The following is a 21465-nucleotide window of genomic DNA, read 5'->3' as shown; positions in this document are numbered from 1 at the left end:
TTTCTTGGATAAAAAATAATAAACTGCTTTTTCCCTCAAGGCTCTAAGTATTACATACCATCTTGTTTTTACTTTTACCATTCCAATTGTTTCTTCATTCTCATTTAGAAAATAAAAAACTTCACCTTTTTTATAAAGATCACTTCGCACCTGTAAAAATAATTTAATAATATAGTTTCATAAAAGAAATTGTATTGAAAAATGTGACAATATAAATTGGCACTTCCTTGTACTATAGACTCTTTGTTTGCCTACCTTATTCTGGTGTTTCACTACATCTTTAGCTTCAATTATTGAATAGGCAGGAGATGTAAAGCCTAATGCCGTAAACAGGTTGAGTGTGTAGTGTGGAGGTAATGCAAGAAGGCTAGTCTCTTCATATTCGTTGTACAATGGAGTAAAACAGATAACGTTGAGTTAATGCTTATCCAAGTGACTGAGGTTAACAATATGTTGGTTGTCAGGTTGAAGAAGCTCACACACAGCTGTACATTTAGTATAGTGTAAGATACTATATACCAAATGTCGATTCATAATATCCATATTATTCAATGTATCCCACAGTGATCTGGCCACAACCTTAGCAACAACATAACGTTCTCCATCATACCACTCAATGTCTTCCCTTTCTCCAATTAACATATGAACACTTTTACTCCCAGTAATTAAAAATAATTTACCATTAATGTATCTGCCACTGAAATGAGCTGATTCGCCATTCACTTTAGTCATACAAACTACTTTAGAAGTAGTAGTACTGAGATCTTCTAAGCAATATTGTTTCCATAGATCATTTGTTTCTGGTTGTTTATCATCCTCATCACCAATACCACCAGTAAATTTTTTATTGGCAAAGAACACTAAATCAAACTGTCCCTTAAACTCCAAGAGTGTTACACCACAAGGAACATTTTTTCGAACTTCCGGATCATTGTTGTAGATTGTGTCATCAGGGCCATAGCAGTTCCCAGCAAACACAAATCATCTACACAACGTTCGCCTATCTCTTCCCATAGGTGTGGGAATGATTTGCATTGAGAATGGTGCAGGAGAGCCTTTGAGAAACTTTTACTCAAAAAATCCAAACACAAAGGTTTAATTATAAATTGTTTTTCTACAATTATTTTCTTCCAAATGTAAAACAAATAGTTTTTACATGTTTAAATATAAAATTTATGGTGTTTTTTTGTAAAATTCATTAATAAATTGTGAATGATATATATTGGCTGAGTGAAACCTTTAAAATCCATTTAGTTATAATATGAACAGAAAAAAGTAGTTTTCCAAATTTTCTAAAAATCGTTCTTTTTAACACAATTTGACTCCTTATGCATTCCACTAAACACTAATATCATGTTTAAATATATAATTTATGTATTATTCCCTAAGATAATTTATATAAATTTTAAAAGTTGCTGGAAAGTGGTGAGAACGAATCTGAAAACGTTTTGTTGTCTTATATTGGCGTGTTCTTATTAACTAGAGTGAGTAAGAGTGAGCGAGAGTGGGTAAGAGTGAGTAAGAGTGACTGAAGGTGAGTGAGAGTGCCAGAGAGTGTGTAAGTGTGAGTAAGAGTGAGTATAAGTAAGAGTGACTGAGAGTGAGTAAGAGTGACAGAGTGAGTAAGAGTGAGAGTAAGAGTGACAGAATGAGTAAGAGTGAGAGTAAAGTGATTGAGAGTAAGGGTGAGTATGAGAGTAAGAGTGATTGAGAGTTAGTGAGAGTAAGAGTGATTGAGAGTAAGAGTGATTGAGAGTAAGAGTGATTGAGAGTAAGAGTGATTGAGAGTAAGAGTGATTGGGAGTAAGAGTGATTGAGAGTAAGAGTGATTGGGAGTAAGAGTGATTGGGAGTAGGAGTTAGAGTGAGAGTAGGAGTAAGAATGAGAATAAGAGTGATTGAGAGTAAGAGTGAGTAAGAGTAAGAATGAGAGTAAGAGTGATTGAGAGTAAGAGTGATTGAGAGTAAGAGTGATTGAGAGTAAGAGTGATTGAGAGTAAGAGTGATTGGGAGTAAGAGTGATTGGGAGTAAGAGTGAGAGTAAGAATGAGAATAAGAGTGATTGAGAGTAAGAGTGATTGGGAGTAAGAGTAAGAGTAAGAATGAGAGTAGGAGTGATTGAGAGTAGGAGTGATTGGGAGTAGGAGTGATTGGGAGTAAGAGTGATTGAGAGTAAGAGTAATTGAGAGTAAGAGTATGAGAGTAAGAGTGAGAGAGTGAGTATGAATGGGTAAGGGTGACTGAGAGTGAGTAAGAATGACAGAGTAAGAGTGACAGAGAGTAAGAGTGACAGAGAGTAAGAGTGACAGAGAGTAAGAGTGACAGAGAGTAAGAGTGACAGAGTAAGAGTGACAGAGAGTAAGAGTGACAGAGAGTAAGAGTGACAGAGAGTAAGAGTGACAGAGTAAGAGTGACAGAGTAAGAGTGACAGAGAGTAAGAGTGACAGAGTAAGAGTGACAGAGAGTAAGAGTGACAGAGAGTAAGAGTGACAGAGTAAGAGTGACAGAGAGTAAGAGTGACAGAGAGTAAGAGTGACAGAGAGTAAGAGTGACAGAGAGTAAGAATGACAGAGAGTAAGAGTGACAGAGAGTAAGAGTGACAGAGAGTAAGAGTGACAGAGAGTAAGAGTGACAGAGAGTAAGAGTGACAGAGTAAGAGTGACAGAGTAAGAGTGACAGAGTAAGAGTGACAGAGAGTAAGAGTGACAGAGAGTAAGAGTGACAGAGTAAGAGTGACAGAGAGTAAGAGTGACAGAGAGTAAGAGTGACAGAGTAAGAGTGACAGAGTGTAAGAGTGACAGAGTAAGAGTGACAGAGAGTAAGAGTGACAGAGAGTAAGAGTGACAGAGTAAGAGTGACAGAGAGTAAGAGTGACAGAGTAAGAGTGACAGAGTAAGAGTGACAGAGAGTAAGAGTGACAGAGAGTAAGAGTGACAGAGAGTAAGAGTGACAGAGAGTAAGAGTGACAGAGAGTAAGAGTGACAGAGTAAGAGTGACAGAGTAAGAGTGACAGAGAGTAAGAGTGACAGAGAGTAAGAGTGACAGAGTAAGAGTGACAGAGAGTAGGAGTGACAGAGTGTAAGAGTGACAGTAAGAGTGACAGAGAGTAAGAGTGACAGAGAGTAAGAGTGACAGAGTAAGAGTGACAGAGTAAGAGAGTGAGAGTGATTATGAGAGAGTTAAGAGTGTGAGGTGTGTGAGTGTAGCAGGCCAGGGAGGCAGGATGTGTGGTTACAGGCGAGGCCTAGGCCTCGTGATCTCTAATGTTGGTTTTTATATATATGTGGGATTTTTTGTCCTGTTTCAAATTATAATTATTTAGCAGGAATGTAATAAGATATTGCACAGTATTAATGTGACAATAATATATGCATTATTTCCTTGATAATCAAACTTGTTGTTCAAAGATAATATACAATCTTTGAAGGAAACATTTTGAGAGCGCAAGCTGGCAACACTGTTCTGGTGGGTGAGAGAGACATATGGTTAGTTGTACTCAGACCTAAAGTGGAGAAGGGTGTGTCCCAGCTGGCCGCCACCAGCCGCCACCCGCCGCCATCCGCCGCCACCCGCCGCCACCCGCCGCCCACCACCAGCCGCCACCCGCCACCACCCGCCGCCACCCGCCACCCACCACCAGCCGCCACCCGCCGCCACCCACCACCAGCCGCCACCCACCACCAGCCGCCACCCGCCGCCACCAGCCGCCACCCGCCACCACCCACCACCAGCCGCCACCCGCCACCAGCCACCGCCACCCACCACCGCCACTCACCACCCGCCGCCACCACCCACCACCAGCCGCCACCCGCCACCACCCACCACCAGCCGCCACCCACCACCAGCCGCCACCCGCCGCCACCCGCCGCCACCCACCACCCGCCGCCACCCACCACCAGCCGCCACCCGCCGCCACCCACCACCAGCCGCCACCCGCCGCCACCCACCACCAGCCGCCACCCGCCACCGCCCACCACCAGCCGCCACCCGCCACCGCCCACCACCAGCCGCCACCCGCCACCGCCCACCACCAGCCGCCACCCGCCACCGCCCACCACCAGCCGCCACCCGCCACCGCCCACCACCAGCCGCCACCCGCCACCGCCCACCACCAGCCGCCACCCGCCACCGCCCACCACCAGCCGCCACCCGCCACCGCCCACCACCAGCCGCCACCCGCCACCGCCACCCACCACCGCCACCCGCCACCCGCCACCACCCACCACCAGCCGCCACCACCCACCACCAGCCGCCACCCGCCACCAGCCACCGCCACCCGCCACCAGCCACCGCCACCCACCACCACCCGCCACCAGCCACCGCCACCCACCACCGCCACTCACCACCCGCCGCCACCACCCACCACCAGCCGCCACCCGCCACCCACCACCGCCACCCGCCGCCACCACCCACCACCACCACCCACCACCACCACCAGCCGCCGCCGCCACCACCACCCACCACCACCGCCGCCACCACCCATCACCGCCGCCGCCACCACCACCCACCACCACCGCCGCCGCCACCACCCATCACCGCCGCCGCCGCCACCACCCACCACAGCCGCCGCCGACACCACCGCCACCACCACCACCCACCACCGCCGCCACCACCAGCCGCCACAAGCCGCCACCGCCCGCCACCGCCCGCCACCAGCCGCCATCACCACCACCACCACCACCAGCCGCCATCACCGCCACCAGCTGCCACCACCACCAGCCGCCACCACCACCACCACCAGCCGCCATCACCGCCACCAGCTGCCACCACCACCAGCCGCCATCACCGCCACCAGCTGCCACCACCACCAGCCGCCACCACCGCCACCACCACCTGCCACCAGCCGCCACCACCGCCCGCTATCAGCAGTCACCGCCCGTTGCCACAGTCGCCACCGCAAGCCGCCACCGCCAGCCGCCACCAGCCCCCCCCACCGCCGATCGTCACCACCCACCACAGCCGCCGCCGCCCGCCACCGCCCGCCACCGCCCGCCACCACCCACCACAGCCGCCACCACCCACCACCACCCGCCGCCACCACCCACCACCACCCGCCGCCACCACCCACCACCACCAGCCGCCGCCGCCACCCACCACCCGCCGCCGCCGCCACCACCACCCACCACCACCGCCGCCACCACCCACCACCACCAGCCGCCGCCGCCACCACCACCACCCACCACCACCGCCGCCACCACCAGCCGCCGCCACCGCCACCACCACCCACCACCACCGCCGCCACCACCCACCACCGCCAGCCGCCACCACTCATCACAGACCCCGCCACCGCCCGCCAGACACAGCCGCCAGTGTCCGCCACCGCCGCCACTGTCCGCCACCGCCGCCACTGTCCGCCACCGCCGCCATTGTCCACCACCGCCGTCACTGTCCGCCACCGCCGCCACTGTCCGCCCGCCGCCACCACTGTCCGCCCGCCGCCACCACTGTCCGCCCGCCGCCACCACTGTCCGCCCGCCGCCACCACTGTCCGCCCGCCGCCTCCACTGTCCGCCCGCCGCCTCCACTGTCCGCCCGCCGCCTCCACTGTCCGCCCGCCGCCTCCACTGTCCGCCCGCCGCCTCCACTGTCCGCCCGCCGCCGCCACTGTCCGCCCGCCGCCGCCACTGTCCGCCCGCCGCCGCCACTGTCCGCCCGCCGCCGCCACTGTCCGCCCGCCGCCTCCACTGTCCGCCCGCCGCCTCCACTGTCCGCCCGCCGCCTCCACTGTCCGCCCGCCGCCTCCACTGTCCGCCCGCCGCCTCCACTGTCCGCCCGCCGCCTCCACTGTCCGCCCGCCGCCGCCACTGTTCGCCCGCCGCCGCCACTGTCCGCCCGCCGCCGCCACTGTCCGCCCGCCGCCGCCACTGTCCGCCCGCCGCCACTGTCCACCACTGCCGCCACGGTCCGCCCGCCGCCACTATCCGCCACAGCCGCCACTGTCCGCCCGCCGCCACTGTCCTCCCGCCGCCACTGTCCGCCCGCCGCCGCCCTGTCCGCCCGCCGCCACTATCCGCCACCGCCGCCACTGTCCGCCCGCCGCCACTGTCCGCCCGCCGCCACTATCCGCCACCGCCGCCACTGTCCGCCCGACGCCACTGTCCGCCCGCCGCCACTGTCCGCCCGCCGCCACTGTCCTCCCGCCGCCACTGTCCGCCCGCCGCCGCCCTGTCCGCCCGCCGCCACTATCCGCCACCGCCGCCACTGTCCGCCCGCCGCCACTGTCCGCCCGCCGCCACTATCCGCCACCGCCGCCACTGTCCGCCCGACGCCACTGTCCGCCCGCTGCCACTGTCCGCCCGCCGCCACTGTCCGCCACCGCCGCCACTGTCCGCCACCGCCGCCACTGTCCGCCCGCCGCCACTGTCCGCCACCGCCGCTACTGTCCGCCCGCCGCCACTGTCCGCCCGCCGCCGCCACTGTCCGCCCGCCGCCACTGTCCGCCCGCCGCCACTATCCGCCACCGCCGCCACTGTCCGCCACAGCCGCCACTCTCTGCCGTACAGCCTCCCCTCTCTCCGTTAGTAAATAATTATAATTGTTAGTAAATAATAAAAGAAATATAAATTATTAGATTTTTTTTACCCTTAAATTGGTTTTAATATTTAAATTGAAAATAATAATATAATATAAAATATAATAAAAATAATATAATATAAAATATAATTTAATTTCAAGAAATTTAACTTTAAACACAAAGATGTAAAAAGGGTTCAGATTATTGGCTCAAACCTTTCATAAGAGATTCATATTGGTATATGAATGGATTATGAATGACTCATGTTAGGAGTGTAAAGTTGCCACAACATCTCAAATTAGTGTTAGATACATATGTCTTGGTTATAAGTTTTGGAAACCTATTTAAGTCCACACACAATATCGTATCTGATACGATAAAACAAACGTTTCCAATACTTTCAAATACTTTCCAGATATGTTGTGGCAACCTAAAATTGTTTGCTGGGTTGACCTTTATGTCATGAAGAATAGCAGGGTCGTCTTCAGGGGATAGGATTCCATGTGGGACATTTGCACTTATTCTTTTTATCTTCTTTTTTTCTTTCAATGTTTTTAAAAGATTTTCATACCTACAAACAAACAAAAAAAATGAGTAAATAAAAAGTAATAATTTGTTGGGGTATGGATATTATAAAAATATATACATGATATATATTATTAACATATTATAATAATGATACTTACAATTCGGAAGATTTAAAACTGTTTTCAGCATAACAAATCATCTTCTGAAATGATGCTCCAAATGTATCTGGAAGTTTTTCTTTCATCTTTTTTTGGTATATGTTATCAAGGGTCATCATTAACATGTTTATAGAAAGTGGTGAATCCATAGTTGTTGTATATGTCAACAATTAAATAATATTAAATAGTTATCACTATGGACATATGCATGCAGCATCAGACCACTAAACACTGAGGTAATAATACTGGGCATAACGCTTTTATATACTTGAAGGCGATTTAACTATGCTTTATGGGAAGACGCGGTCGGGGCAGCACACCCCTGCATCATACCACACCTCCCCCCTCCCCCCCTCCTCCTCCTACTCCTCAAGTCAGAATTGAAAAGATAGATATAAAAGAATTCAACTGTCAGTTACAACCCTAGTCCTGTGCTGTATCTAGTGAGTCCACTTTGATAATATTATAATATAATACGACAATATAATTATATTGACTTAGTTTGGGTAAGGTAGGGTCTTGTTTGGTCTTATTTATATAGCAGGCCCAATACGACGTTCTGGCTACTTAAATCTCTCATAACTTCTATTGCTGTAATTATTAGTCCTGCATCACCTTATACTACCTTAGATAAAAATGTTGATTGATCAGTTAAGTTACATATGCCTTAACATATATATTTTTTTTTATACATCCACAGATTTGAAATAGATCACTATTATGACTGATATTAACGAGACAACAGCATATTTGGAAAATTATAAGACTCTGAGTGAACCCAACCCTACAGGCAAAGCAATGAACCCCAATGAAATATGGGAAGCTGAATCTGTAAAGACTGAACCCAACCCTACTAACCCCAATGAAATATGGGAAATTGAATCTGGAAGATTATGTTAATAAAACTTGAAGAAATACTACTAAAGTGGGGAATAAAATATGAATATTCATGAGACAAAATAATTGAGTCAAGCTTGAAAATACCTATCAAGTGATTTTGATGTCGAAAGCCTCATCACAGGAAAAAATTGAAATAAACCATATTAATATAACACTTTCGAGCTCCCTGGGATGGTAATAAAAAAGCGTTATGTGCGCGCGGCGTTTTTGCGCGTTAGCGTAAAAACAAAAAGGTGTATACTCTTTTTACTCTCCTGACCTTAGTTCTCGAGCTACTTATTTCGTTTTGGTACCAACGTGTTCGCAATAAAATTCACTAGAAGAACATCAGTAAAAAAAGTCACGAAACATATAGAGATACCAGCACCAAATAAATAACTACGAAGATGACTCGCCGTGAGCGCCCAACAGCAACAAAATGTTTTTACTCTTGGGATTGTTATCACCTCCACACTTGTTTTACAGCGTTAATTTTGGTATCAATGGACTCGCAATGAAATTCCCAACACGGTGATATGAATATAAGCATAGAATAATGATTGCGGCCCACCCGCAAGAGTGTGGGAAGTGGTGAAATTGTTACCCGGTATCGGTGACGGGACGACACATGTGCGATACGGCGCTTTGAAAGTTTATACTTATTTCACTCTCATGACATTATTATTCTATGTACGTCATTCATTTTTGTGTCAATGTGTTTGCAATAGAATGTTCTATGAGCCCGTAGGTAAAAAAGATCAACAAAGCGTAAGATAGAATAGCGCCATATATAAAACAACGCTGGAACATATCAGTGAGCGTCAAACACACACGAAATGTTTTTACTTTTGTTATGTTTGTCAAGTTTATTCTTGTTGCACAAAGTAATTTTTGGTTGTACATTGATCGGAATAAAATTCCCTAAACAGACATATGCTTATAATACATGATATGGGGGAAGCATTACCAGTATAAACGGCTAAAGTCACCCACCTGCAACCCGTTTGGGACACTCATGCAGACACACGCTACACCCAAAAAAAAATCTATGAAGGTTCGAGTCTACTTATGGCAGTTTATGTGATACAGTGTTCATTCTGGTATCAAAATACAAAATACATTACCAGTATAAACGGCTAAAATCACCCATCTGCAACCCGTTTGGGACACTCATGCAGACACATGCTACACCCAAAAAAAATATATGAAGGTTCGAGTCTACTTATGGCAGTTTATGTGATACAGTGTTCATTCTGGTATCAAAATACTCGTTTCAGTTTGTAGTTCATGCGATTTTCAGAATCAACTGAATCGCTGGAGGTTGAACATTTGAATCAGAGTCATCTGACAAAACCGTCTCGTCAAATGGCAGTGTGCCAGACATCTCGGGTTCTGATTCGGTTGCTGCTTCAGCTTAAGGTGTTGAAGTGAACAAGGGCCGCCTCACACCAGATGGTCCAGGAGTTTGCATGGCGTCAGCATAGGCAGGACCTGTGTCATCATTTATGTCTGGAGCGTGCCGCAAGTGTTGAGATACTGTTGCTGTTTGAGGCCAATCTTTCGGGTCCCAGCACAATAGGGCCCAATTTGCCACCTCGTGGAACTGTAGCAATGTTAGCTTTTTTTGATCAGTTGTGTTGTATTTGTACAAAACAAAGGCATTACGCAAAGCCATTTGCAGGAAATAAAACGTTATCTTTTAGGTCCACTTGTGAGTTTTCCGGGTAAAATGGTAATACCATTTGATCGAAGTGGTCCACACCTTTCATGAACGTATTGTACCATGCAGCCTAATGGTGAGAAAGAGAGCCTCATGGCGCGCAGTTTGAAACAAACCCAAAGTAAATCGGATTAAAATTGAATTTTATACAAATATTTTAAAAGAGGACATAAATTTATGTCCACCATGCGGGAGCAGGTAGGCGAAACAGGACTCCTCATCCGCAGAAAGTATCCACAGATTTGAAATAGATCACCATTATGACTGATATTATCGAGACAACAGGAAATTTTGAAAATGATAAGACTCTGAGTGAACCCAACCCTACAGGCAAAGCAATGAACCCCAATGAAATATGGGAAGCTGAATCTGTAAAGACTGAACCCAACCTTACTAACCCCAATGAAATATGGGAAATTGAATCTGTAAAGATTATGTTAATAAAACTTGAAGAAATACTACTAAAGTGGGGAATAAAATATGAATTATTCATGAGACAAAATAATGGAGTCAAGCTTTAAAATACCTATCAAGTGATTTTGATGTCGAAAGCCTCATCACAGGAAAAAATTGAAATAAACCATATTAAAGTAGTATTTCAAGATGATGAACTGGTTTTGTTTAATGGGTGTGATGACAACTTATGTAAAGAGAGAAATGATCCATTGTTAAATGAAAGTTACCACCTGAAAAAACACAAATATGTTGTGTGTGAGTATACCCTCATCGAATTAACTATCCGTAGTTTTTTTAAATATGAAGAAAAATTACCCACTACTTTGTACATACGAAGTTTTAAAGATGAATGATGCCCATCCAGCCCAGCGTGGGATAATCGGGTGAAGTAACTTTACACACAAAATTTAATGATTATTTCCTCTGCTCCAAATAGATGTTTTCCTCCTCCTTCCCAACTTCAATGGAAGAATCACTTGATATATCAATGAGATAGCTTAAATTTATCATGTCTCCAAAAAGCTATAAATGTCTCCTGTCCCCCCTCTATTTGGAGGGGTGGGTGCAAGCGTCGTCCTCGTTCACTCCAAACCCACCTTCACATATCTAGACAGTCTTCACAATACCGACATATGAAAACTTGTACTGACACTCACCGGAACTAGTGCCAGCCATACTTACATTATCATTTCACTTTTTAATTGTACATCTGTTCCCATTCTGGGCTCACTTTTTATTTAGTGAAAAATTACAGTGAAATTAAAAGGTGGAAAATTTTTAACTAAGAGACCCATAATTTCTCACTAGCTATATATATCTTGTATGTCGATTTTTTATCAACCCCATACAGTCCTGCCCCATTCCCCTACCTATATACACTAGAATAATAAAGGCAAAATTAAAAAAAATAAAGCAATATATGTTTTAATTCATACACACTTTTATTTAGTAAAAATTACAGTTGAATTAAAAATGAAATGAGGCAACCTTCAACTGTTCGAAAGTTTTTTTTTAAATCAGCAATCTCCTGCCAGAGGTTTGTATTCTTCTTCAGGTCGGTGATGTTCAGTTTGAGGTTGGTGTTTTTTTTTTTTTTTAGTTCCCTCCTTTAGTCGTCTTGTTTAAAATTCTTATAGACAACCCATACCCACGTCAGTCACTATGTCAGTCACTGTGCGGGAGTTTTGAATAACATTGGCTCTTTGGTGCCATTATAAATTAATATGACTTCCAAGTCGTTGCACATATCAATTCCTCAAAAGAAAGGCGGGTTGCTTTAGCCTTCCAACTCTTTAATTTCATTTTTTAAATTATCAGTGATTATTTCTAACAACTCTTGCTCTATCATCTTCAATAGTGTGTTGTTCTGCTTGATGTCGGTGATTATTTTGCTGATTAATTGTAACAACTCTTGGTCTGTCTTCAATAATATTGTCTCGATCTGCTTGATGATGTCGGTGTTGTTCTGCTTGAGGTTGGTGTTGTTCAGCTTGATGTCGTGGATTATTTGTTACAACTCTTGCTCTATCTTCAATATTAGTTTCTCCTCTTCCTCTTCCCAGCATACTTTCAAGGTTTTTTTCAGCGTAGCTTGTGTCCTATTCTCCATCCTGGGGTTCATCTGAGGAGAGAGCTTCTCGGACCACTTTTTCTTTGGAAGAGCAGCGAAGCTGGCCATCAGTGGATGTAATATAAGAGTGAGAGTGGTCGGCGGCAACGAATATTTATATATGGCTCAACTGACACAGTACTGCTCCGGGCAACCAGCTATTACATTACTAGGTGGACTTCGCCGCCATGAGTTTGATCACACGGTTTTCAACACTTTATCTAAAATGTCACTTTATGCATGCATACAGCTGCTCTCCCTTCCCCTTCCCCACCTTTAGTCGTCTTGTTTATTCTGACTTCAACCTTCAACTGACATTATCGTTGACTTACGTGAAGCAGTTAGTGTAGCGTGTAGTGGTTGGTGGTGGTGGGTGTGGCCAGCAAACGTTGACCATAGTGGGTATTTATAGAGATTGCTCATCAAATGTGTTGAGTAAGTCGGTCAGGGATCTTACACAAATGTAGATACTTATATATAATGTGTGTATTAGTGTAATAACAGCAAAAGGATTATGCTGGGAGGAGCCATATGTGTGACGGAGGTGACGTCGTCTGCACGATTTGTCTAGCTGTTTAGAGGGTGGCCACTATGCTCTTTGGGTGCACTACAAGCTTAGATGTACAGTTACGGTGCATAAAACATGTAGATATTTATATATAATATGTGTATATAGGGTAATAACACTGCAAAAGGTATTGTTGGGGGAGAAAGTTTAGTGCGTGTGACCTTGAAAGAGTGAGGGAGCCGCCAGCCGCCATCTGTGTATAGCGACGATTCTTAGTGCCTGAACTAACTATATCAGCTTAGCTGTACAATTGTGGTGAACAAAATATACACATACTTATATATAACGTCTGTATATAGTGTAATAACACCACAACTGGTATTGTTGGGGGAGAAAGTTTAGTGCGTGTGACCTTGAATGAGTGAGGGAGCCGCCATCTGTGTATAGCGACGACTCTTAGTGCCTGAACTAACTATATCAGCTTAGCTGTACAGTTGTGGTGAACAAAATATACACATACTTATATATAACGTCTGTATATAGTGTAATAACACCACAAATGGTATTGTTGGGGATGAAAGTTTAGTGCGTGTGACCTTGAATGAGTGAGGGAGCCGCCAGCCGCCATCTGTGTATAGCGACGACTCTTAGTGTCTGAACTAACTATATCAGCTTAGCTGTACAGTTGTGGTGAACAAAATATACACATACATATATATAACGTCTGTATATAGTGTAATAACACCACAACTGGTATTGTTGGGGGAGAAAGTTTAGTGCGTGTGTTGAAGGAGTGGCAGCGAGTGGCTGGCTGGTGTGTGGCAGTAACTCCTCGTTGCTTTTCGACTCTCAATACCAACTTAGTGGTTCGTTATGGTGACCAAAACATGCCAATACTTATATTTAACTTGTGTATAGAGTGTAATAGCAGCAAAACTATTTGTTCATTGTTTTATAAACATAATAATTGAATCACTAATATGCACATCATACTTTTGAGTATAGCGATTATTAACCACTTTTATTATATAAATATATTACAATACACACTATTGAATAATATTACTGCAAAAAAACTAAGAAAAAATCAATTGGAGACATTGAAACAATTAGGTAATAATATCTTTGTGGCAACTCCCATCTGTCAACGTGGGTGACGCTGACCAGGTCTGACGACCGCTCTGTCAACGCCCACTTTTTGCCAGATTTCCTCAGTCAATTGCGACCAAAATATGTCACCTACGATTTTTTTTTATTTTTTCCGTGCTCAGGGGACACAAATTAACATGTTTAGAAGACGAAAAAAAATTTTTTATTTTTTTTTCTTGCGCACAGGGGTGTAAATGTCCCAAGGACCCCTGAGCAGTGTAAGGGTTAAATGTGCATTTTTTTTTATATAAAATAGGATTAAATAAAATATTAATATACAGTTATTCCTCATCATTGATATTTGCACATTGAGCACATATTAAATTAAAACTATTAAAACGTGTAAATCTTACCGCTACCATATCACCGGAATTGATTTTTTGTTTTAGAGCAAAATATTCATCCTTTAGAGATTTAAAACAATGAAGACAGTAGTGGTGGTTCACTTATATTAATTTCATTAAATGTCGCCAATTGTTGTCCAAGAAGTGTATTAATATATTTTTCAAATGAATTATTCAGTTCAATTTATAATACATCACATTTTAAATTGCTAGTGATTGTTGCAATCATATGATGTTCACAAATTACAACTTTTCCTTTAAATAATCGAGCTAATGAAAATGTTGGCATAGTTTGAAATGTTATTAACATATCTGTATAAATGATATAATAATTAAAACTTGGATGATATTCACCATTAAAGGTGCATTTTGTTTTTAACCAAAATATAAAATCTGGTGTTCTATGATAAGATAATGCATAGGCATTATAAATCTCACTGTAAGTTAACAGAGGTGGTAACCAACAATTGCATTCACCATCATATTCATGTCGGTCATATAAATTATATATAGAGAGAACATCATCTAGAAATCTTTCAAAACTCCCATCTATTGTAATAACACAAAATTTTTCCATAGAAGAATTACAATAATGGTCATAACAGTACATATATATACTTGAAATAGATGAACAAATAACTAAAACATTGTCTTCACAACTCCTTTCTTGCACCTGACACATTTCAGTACTTACAGGAATTATAAAGTTACGTAGTCCCAAAATACAATACATAATCCAACATAAATCCTGATTCCTCTTACTTACCATTAGTAGATATACATTAATATTTAAATTTTAACAGGGTTTATTCTGTTCATTGGATAAAATGTTTCTTAATTTGATTACTGAAATTTCTTTCACTTTTTTTCTCCAGTCTTCCTCCCTAATAATGTCAGAAGAATCTGGCATAAGCACCAATACATCAAAAGAAAATGAAAAAGAATTAAACATAGAAAATGAACAAATAGCATTTTGCGGTAACTGTTGTACAAGTGGTGATTGTGGCTGCGATTCGATAATTAAAAATTGCAAACATGAATGCCGCTTTACTATCTTCAAAACTATACTGACTATATCCACTCCAGGAACATAATCGACACGTGTAATTTCACCTTTACTTGGAACATGATTGATTAGAAGGGCCTGTTCACAATAATATGTTTGTTCTGACGACTGAAGAATTATATTTTCGGTCAGATAGAGTGCAGAATGTACCTTATAATGATTAATATTAGATTGCTGTAAGTTTTGAAAAGAAAAAAAGAAAAATAACTGTATATCCTTAAAAAATATCCAGAACAGTTGACGTGGGATACATTCGAAGACAAATATTTAACAATTGTCAAATTTCATCTGTATCCCGAGAGAACATTGTTATAGGTGTCACTAAAGACCACACTTTGTTTTTGTTTATCATACCTTTTAAAAGATGATTAACACTCTTCATTGTTTTAATGTTGATATAAACACAGGATGATCATTCAATTACTCAAATAGTTCAGTCTTTTTTTTCTTGACCAATTTTCGACCAGTTATTCATTTTAGTCTCGATCATCTTTAGAAGGCCTCTCATACAGTATCTTCCATCGGTTATGTTGTATTTGATGTAACATAATTGTTCCCCAATATAGGATGCATTGTAAAGAGACAAATTACCGTCTTCATTGCTGTGTAAAAGTGGACTAGGGAAAAGAGTATACGAATCCCATATTAATCGATGATAAAGAGTGCGGAATGGCATGTATGACGAGTCAAGAATAACATGGCTCCAAATTTTACAAACTCTGGAACAAATGATTAAAAGATGACGATATGGAACCAGTGAAAATATGTTTTCTAATAACACCTGTGGTAGGGATGACATTTTTTGGATTAGAGTTTGCATCAACACCTGTTGTATTACAGTGTTCAGTAAGCAAAACAGTAAGTAATTTAAGTTGGGTCGTAGTAGTCTTTTTTTTTTAATCAGGGACTCAAATCTTTTTTTTTTTCAACTATCCATCAGGGTGTTTGTGACTGTTGTCACATTTGCACGCGTTCAATGTTGAATATACTATCCAATATCATTGGGTACTAACCAGAAAACTAATCAATATCGACATAGTATAGAGTATATAGTATAGTGCTGGATACTGGAAAACAATCCAACATTGAATGACTCATTCAATATTAAATACACCATTCAACATTGTATATAGTGTATTCAATGTTGAAAACCATTGAACAGACGTCAATGATTGAATACACTATCCAATAGCCTTGGATGCTGAAAAATAATTTTTAATATTGAATACCTTATTCAATATAGTATATATATATATATATATATATATATATATATATATATATATATATATATATATATATATATATATATATATATATATATATATATATATATATATATATATATATATATATATATTAGTATAGAAAATTCAAAGTTGTAAACCATTGAACAAAGATTCCAATGTTTAATATAATATCCAATATCACTTGATACTGGAAAACTACTCAACAGGGATAAAAACGGTGAGGGAGAATGTATGAATTTTCGACCCCTAATTGAATCTATAAATAAGTTTCTGAGTTGAAGTGTATATATAATATTTCAATAACATATTTGACTTTGGTTGAATAATTACTTTATTTTTTAAAAATATCTGAATTAAAAATCATATAATTAAAAAAAGAGAAAATTAGGAATGAATAATCTACTGTACACAGTTATTATTTTAATAATATTATTAATTTTCCTAACAGTTATAGTAGTCATTAATTCACGGAAAAAATCTAAAAATACTAAAAAATTATATAACAAGGAAAACAATTACAATTCCATCAGCCATGACACAACACCAGAGTACATTGAACTATCTCAACAATCCTCCCTCGGTCCAACAGAAGCTTCTAAAGTACCTCAAGAATCATTAACATCAGTCAGCAGAACACCTCATGAACTGCCTCAAGAAAAACCAACCACTGGGGCTTCTGAACTGCCTCAAGAAACACCCAAAACTGAGGCCTCTGAACCGCCCCAAGAAACATTACAAACTGAAACCTCTGAACCGCCCCAAGAAACATTAACAACTGAGGCCTCCGAACTGCCTCAAGAACCTCAAGAATCATCACAAACTGAGGCCCCCGATCTGCCTCAAGAAACAATACAAACTGAGACCTCTGAAGAAACATTAACAACCAAGGCCTCTGAACTGCCTCAAACAAGTGAAAATGAGTCCTCTGGCGTTCCTCACGTCATCAGTCAAATGGAATCCGTCGAACAACCTCATGAATTACTTCGAGAATTATTACAATCCTCCATCTGTCAAGCAGATTTCTCTAAACTACCACAGGAAACAAAAGAATATGCCCAAGAAACAAAAGAATTCATTTGTCAAACAGATTCGTCTGAACTTCGAAAATCCAAAATGAAATCCAAACGTGTAGAATCATTATTTTCGCCATTTATCGAAGACATAAAAAGCTATAAAGGTCTCTTTATTGTTCCCAAACCACCAATTTCGTATAATCCTAAAAATACTGCCGAAACTGACAAGACACTAATTCAACCCTTTAATAAATTTCTTAGTTATTATGATAAAATCCACCAATACTTTACCAATGGTTATCCTGCATATTACGTACATAAACTATATAAAAATTCTAATATTGATAGGGGATATTATACAAAAAATCCAATTATATTAATATTTCCATGGAATTTCCATAATTTCATACCTGATATTTATACAGATCTAAATGAAATTGAAGACGTCAAATTAAAGAACAATTTAGATGCATCATGTATAAAATTTTAAAAGGAAAGAAAACGATTTTACATGAACAAATTGTTGAAATCATGTACCCATGCTGCATGTGAAGATATATTTAATTGTGGATTTTATACGGATAATTTCCCAATGAAAGAAAATTCACTACCCCCATTCGTGGTTATGAAACTTGAACTCGAAGACGGTAATAATGAGGTGGAATGTAAAATGTTGGCTAAGAATATTAATTCTTCAGACACATTTGCTAGCATTAAATTTAACATTTATGTGGAAGTCGAGAAAGAAGAACAAACAAAAGAATCACATGGAGGAGGAGAATTACAAGATGCAGGAGAAGGAGTAGGAAAGGTAAAAATTTCACAAACAGTAGAAGGAGGATGAGGAGAACCACAAACAGTTGGAGGAGAATTACAAACAGTAGAAGGAGGAGAAGGAGGAGAATCACAAACAGTAGAAGGAGGAGGAGGAGGAGGAGGAGAACCACAAACAGTTGGAGGTGAAGGAGGAGAATCACAAACAGTAGGAGGAGAAGGAGGAGAATCACAAACAGTAGAAGAAGGAGGAGGAGGAGGAGAACCACAAACAGTTGGAGGAGAAGGAGGAGAATCACAAACAGTAGAAGAAGGAGGAGGAGGAGAAGGAGAACCACAAACAGTTGGAGGAGAATCACAAACAGTAGAAGGAGGAGGAAAACCACAAACAGTTGGAGGAGGAGGAGAATCACAAACAGTAGAAGGAGGAGGAGGAGGAGGAGAACCACAGAGAACCCCCCACCGAAAAGATAAAAACTGGATTCAGTTTAAAGGAAGAAAACGTTCCTGGACTCTTTATCTTGACCCAGACGCTGATGTCACCTTATAAGATAAAACCAAATTCTATCTATTTATAGGGTCATTTTAAATTTATTTACTCGGAGATATAAAAGGCCCGGGGATTTTATATACTCTGGTATATAAAACGTCAAAAAAGTATATAAACGTCAAAAAAGTATATAAAATTATCAATTGAATATAAAAATAAAGGTTCCCACCGAACACTACTTGTCTATATCAGCAGACTGGCCATAGTCACCCTTAAGAATTATTTGACTCTAAAATTCAGGGTAGGTCAACTTCTTGGGCTGCTCCCAAGAGAACTATTGCCGTCCAAAATGTCCATAACATGAAGTGTCACTGTAGATTGGTCTCTTTAAGCCCAGCTCCTTGACAATATGTCCTAGTCGTAGATCAAAGTTGTGGTTAACAATCTTCAGAAGCTGTTTTGATGTGTACTGTGAGGTGCCATAGTGGAAGATGCTGATGCTTATGGGGTGCACAACACCAATGACGTAGGATACCTGAACCAAACAGCGTCAGCATAATTTGTTTTTCACCAGTGACTTGGCAACCCATCGGGCGGCATAGGCCGCTGAGCGGTCAATCTTTGTGTAATCTTTGCCAGAGAACGCTCCCCCGCCATGAGCGCCCCACCCACCGTAAGTGTCGACGATGATTTTCCTGCCAGTTAGCCCAGCGTTACCTTGAGGTCCACCCATGATGAATTCTCCGCAAGGGTTGATGTGGTATTTCGTTTGAGCATCTATATATTTTTCAGGAATAATGACCTTGATAACCTTCTCCATAACCTCGTCACGCAAAGCTTCAACAGTAATTTGTTCCGAGTGCTGTACAGAAGCGACAACAGTGTTCACTCTTTGGGGAATGACAGCTCCTTGATCGAAGGCATACATGCATGTGACCTGAGTCTTACAGTCAGGTCGCGCCCACCAGAACGTCCCATCTCTTCGCAGCTCTGCAATCTTCTGATTGAGACGGTGTGCCAGCATAATAGTTAAGGGCATGCACTCATCAGTCTCATCAGTGGCATAACCAAACATCAGTCCCTGGTCCCCTGAACCAATGATGTGATCACTGCGCCCAATGTGTACACCATTAGCAATATCCGCACACTTTTGCTCCAGGGCCAGAAGAATATTGCAGGTCTTGTAGTCAAAGCCCTTTCGTGAATCATCAAAACCAATTTTCTTAACAATATCTCGCACAATTTGTTGATAATCAACTTGGGCCTTGGACGTAATCTCCCCACAGATCAGGATCATACCAGTTTTGGTACAGGTTTCACAAGCAACTTTGGCGTCAGGGTCCTGGCTAAGATGGGCATCAAGCACTGCGTCGCTGATCTGATCGCAAATTTTGTCGGGGTGGCCTTCGCCTACACTCTCACTGGTGAAGAGGAACGTCTCATGATCTCCATCCATGCTCTCAGCGCACTTTCCTGGGGAACGAAAATGTTACTTCTTGAATTTGGGACCAGGTTTCCTTGGCTAAATTTTAACTAAATAAAAATCCGTTATGTAAAGGAATATTATTAAAAACATTGACCTAGTTGTGTGAAGAGAGAGAGAGAACGCTAACCTGGTCACGTGGATAGAGACCAACTGAGCAACTGTAAAGCAAGTGTGCAGCTGCTCTGTCTTATAACAAAACTGTGGGTCAAAAAAGAATATGGATCATTTATTTTATTTTGAAATGATTATAAACCATTAAAACCATTATTACTCACTCTAATTGGAAGAGTGAATGTATAATTTTGTAACCTGTAATCATTAACTCTTAATGAACATAATTCCATCTGGTGAAAGGGATAATAATATTGTGTCAATAATTATAGAAGTATTTATTATAGTTATATAATTGTCATATATAAAAATGTAATAGAAGGAACAATAAATTTGAAATTCAATTCATATATTTCCAGCCGGTCTGCAAGGTAAACAGCCTCTGTCAAATGGTAGATAAGATACATTATAAATCATCCTTATTATATGTTGTTAACAAAAAGCTGCTGTACGTGTGGACATTTGTATCCAAGACGTTTTTTCTCTATTATTGATTCTCTCCCGCAATTACCACATTCTCTTTTTTTTTGTTCATAATGATTGAGATGACGATGATGCTCCCTAATAATACTTCTAATTTCTAGAAGAGTCTTGGGTATGAAGTATTCAATATGGTCTCCCTCAGCACCTTCAGCTGCCAACACATCTGCGTGTTTATTTCCATAGATTCCAACATGGGAGGGAATCCACAGGAACTTGACAACTCTTCCCTGGTTGGTTAGTACCTTCACAACTTTCTTAATTTCAGCGACTATTGCAAGATTCTCGCCCCGATCTTTATTTAGGCTTTGCAGTGCTGCTCTCGAATCGGTGCAAATCACTGCACCAGTAGTATTCTGTTCAATAATATATCTTAACGCCATAGCAATGGCAGTTAACTCTGCTTGTGTTGAAGAGGTATAGTTCTCAATGCGCGCTTTTTCCTCAGTTTTTGGTGGAAAAAATACATCATCCTTCTTAATTACCGTGTATGCTGCAACCGCCCGGCCATTAATAGGATTAGATGACCCATCAGTGAAGATTTGATCTAGTTCATCTCCAGTTTCATTATAAATTTCCTTAAGATACTTGTGGCTCAATTCTTGGGGTACCATGTTGTTTTTTTTCTTTACCATATCATTGATGATAATCCTGCACAAGTCATTCAGGGGATCCACCCAGGGAGGTAATCATTCTACAGGCATGAGCTCACGAGCTTGTTGAAGCAGGTGAAGATCTTCAAGGTAGCAGACTGCTCTGTGATGCCATTTTTTGCTTCTCTTGTTTCCCCCTGAAAGTAGCACAGAGCTCAATTTTTTTTTAGCCATGTCATTATAATGGGGATCTCTGGCAATCTTAATTGCAAGATTAGCATTCAGTTCCACAATTCTTTCTTTAATATTGGGAAGGGATAACTCTTTTTGTAGATTGG

The 21465-nt window shown here is 42.1% G+C and overlaps 1 protein-coding gene and 1 pseudogene across 1 annotated transcript; one reads left to right on the top strand and one right to left on the bottom strand.

The window, feature by feature from the left end:
• Positions 1-10058: 10058 nt before the first annotated feature.
• LOC138355193 (110 kDa antigen-like) lies at positions 10059-17683 on the top strand. Its single transcript, XM_069310047.1, has 4 exons — positions 10059-10223; positions 14740-14842; positions 16629-17357; positions 17619-17683. The coding sequence occupies exons 1-4, from the start codon at positions 10059-10061 to the stop codon at positions 17681-17683; spliced, it is 1062 nt and encodes a 353-aa protein (XP_069166148.1).
• Positions 17684-18746: 1063 nt separating this feature from the next.
• LOC123750835 (S-adenosylmethionine synthase-like) lies at positions 18747-19913 on the bottom strand (annotated as a pseudogene).
• Between the last annotated feature and the right edge of the window lie 1552 nt (positions 19914-21465).

The sequence above is a fragment of the Procambarus clarkii genome, chromosome 66 (genome assembly GCF_040958095.1).
Source record: "Procambarus clarkii isolate CNS0578487 chromosome 66, FALCON_Pclarkii_2.0, whole genome shotgun sequence".
Classification (NCBI taxonomy): Eukaryota; Metazoa; Arthropoda; class Malacostraca; order Decapoda; family Cambaridae; genus Procambarus; species Procambarus clarkii.
Note: the sequence above shows the minus strand (reverse complement) of the source record. Positions and strands in the feature narration are given on the sequence as shown.

Coding starts and splice junctions, on each gene's coding strand:
- LOC138355193 (XM_069310047.1), top strand. CDS start 10,059: ATGACTGATATTATCGAGACAACAGGAAATTTTGAAAATGATAAGACT. Junction 10,224..14,739: donor AAATATGGGAAATTGAATCT/GTAAAGATTATG, acceptor TTTTTTCTCCAG/TCTTCCTCCCTAATAATGTC. Junction 14,843..16,628: donor TGAACAAATAGCATTTTGCG/GTAACTGTTGTA, acceptor TTTTCCTAACAG/TTATAGTAGTCATTAATTCA.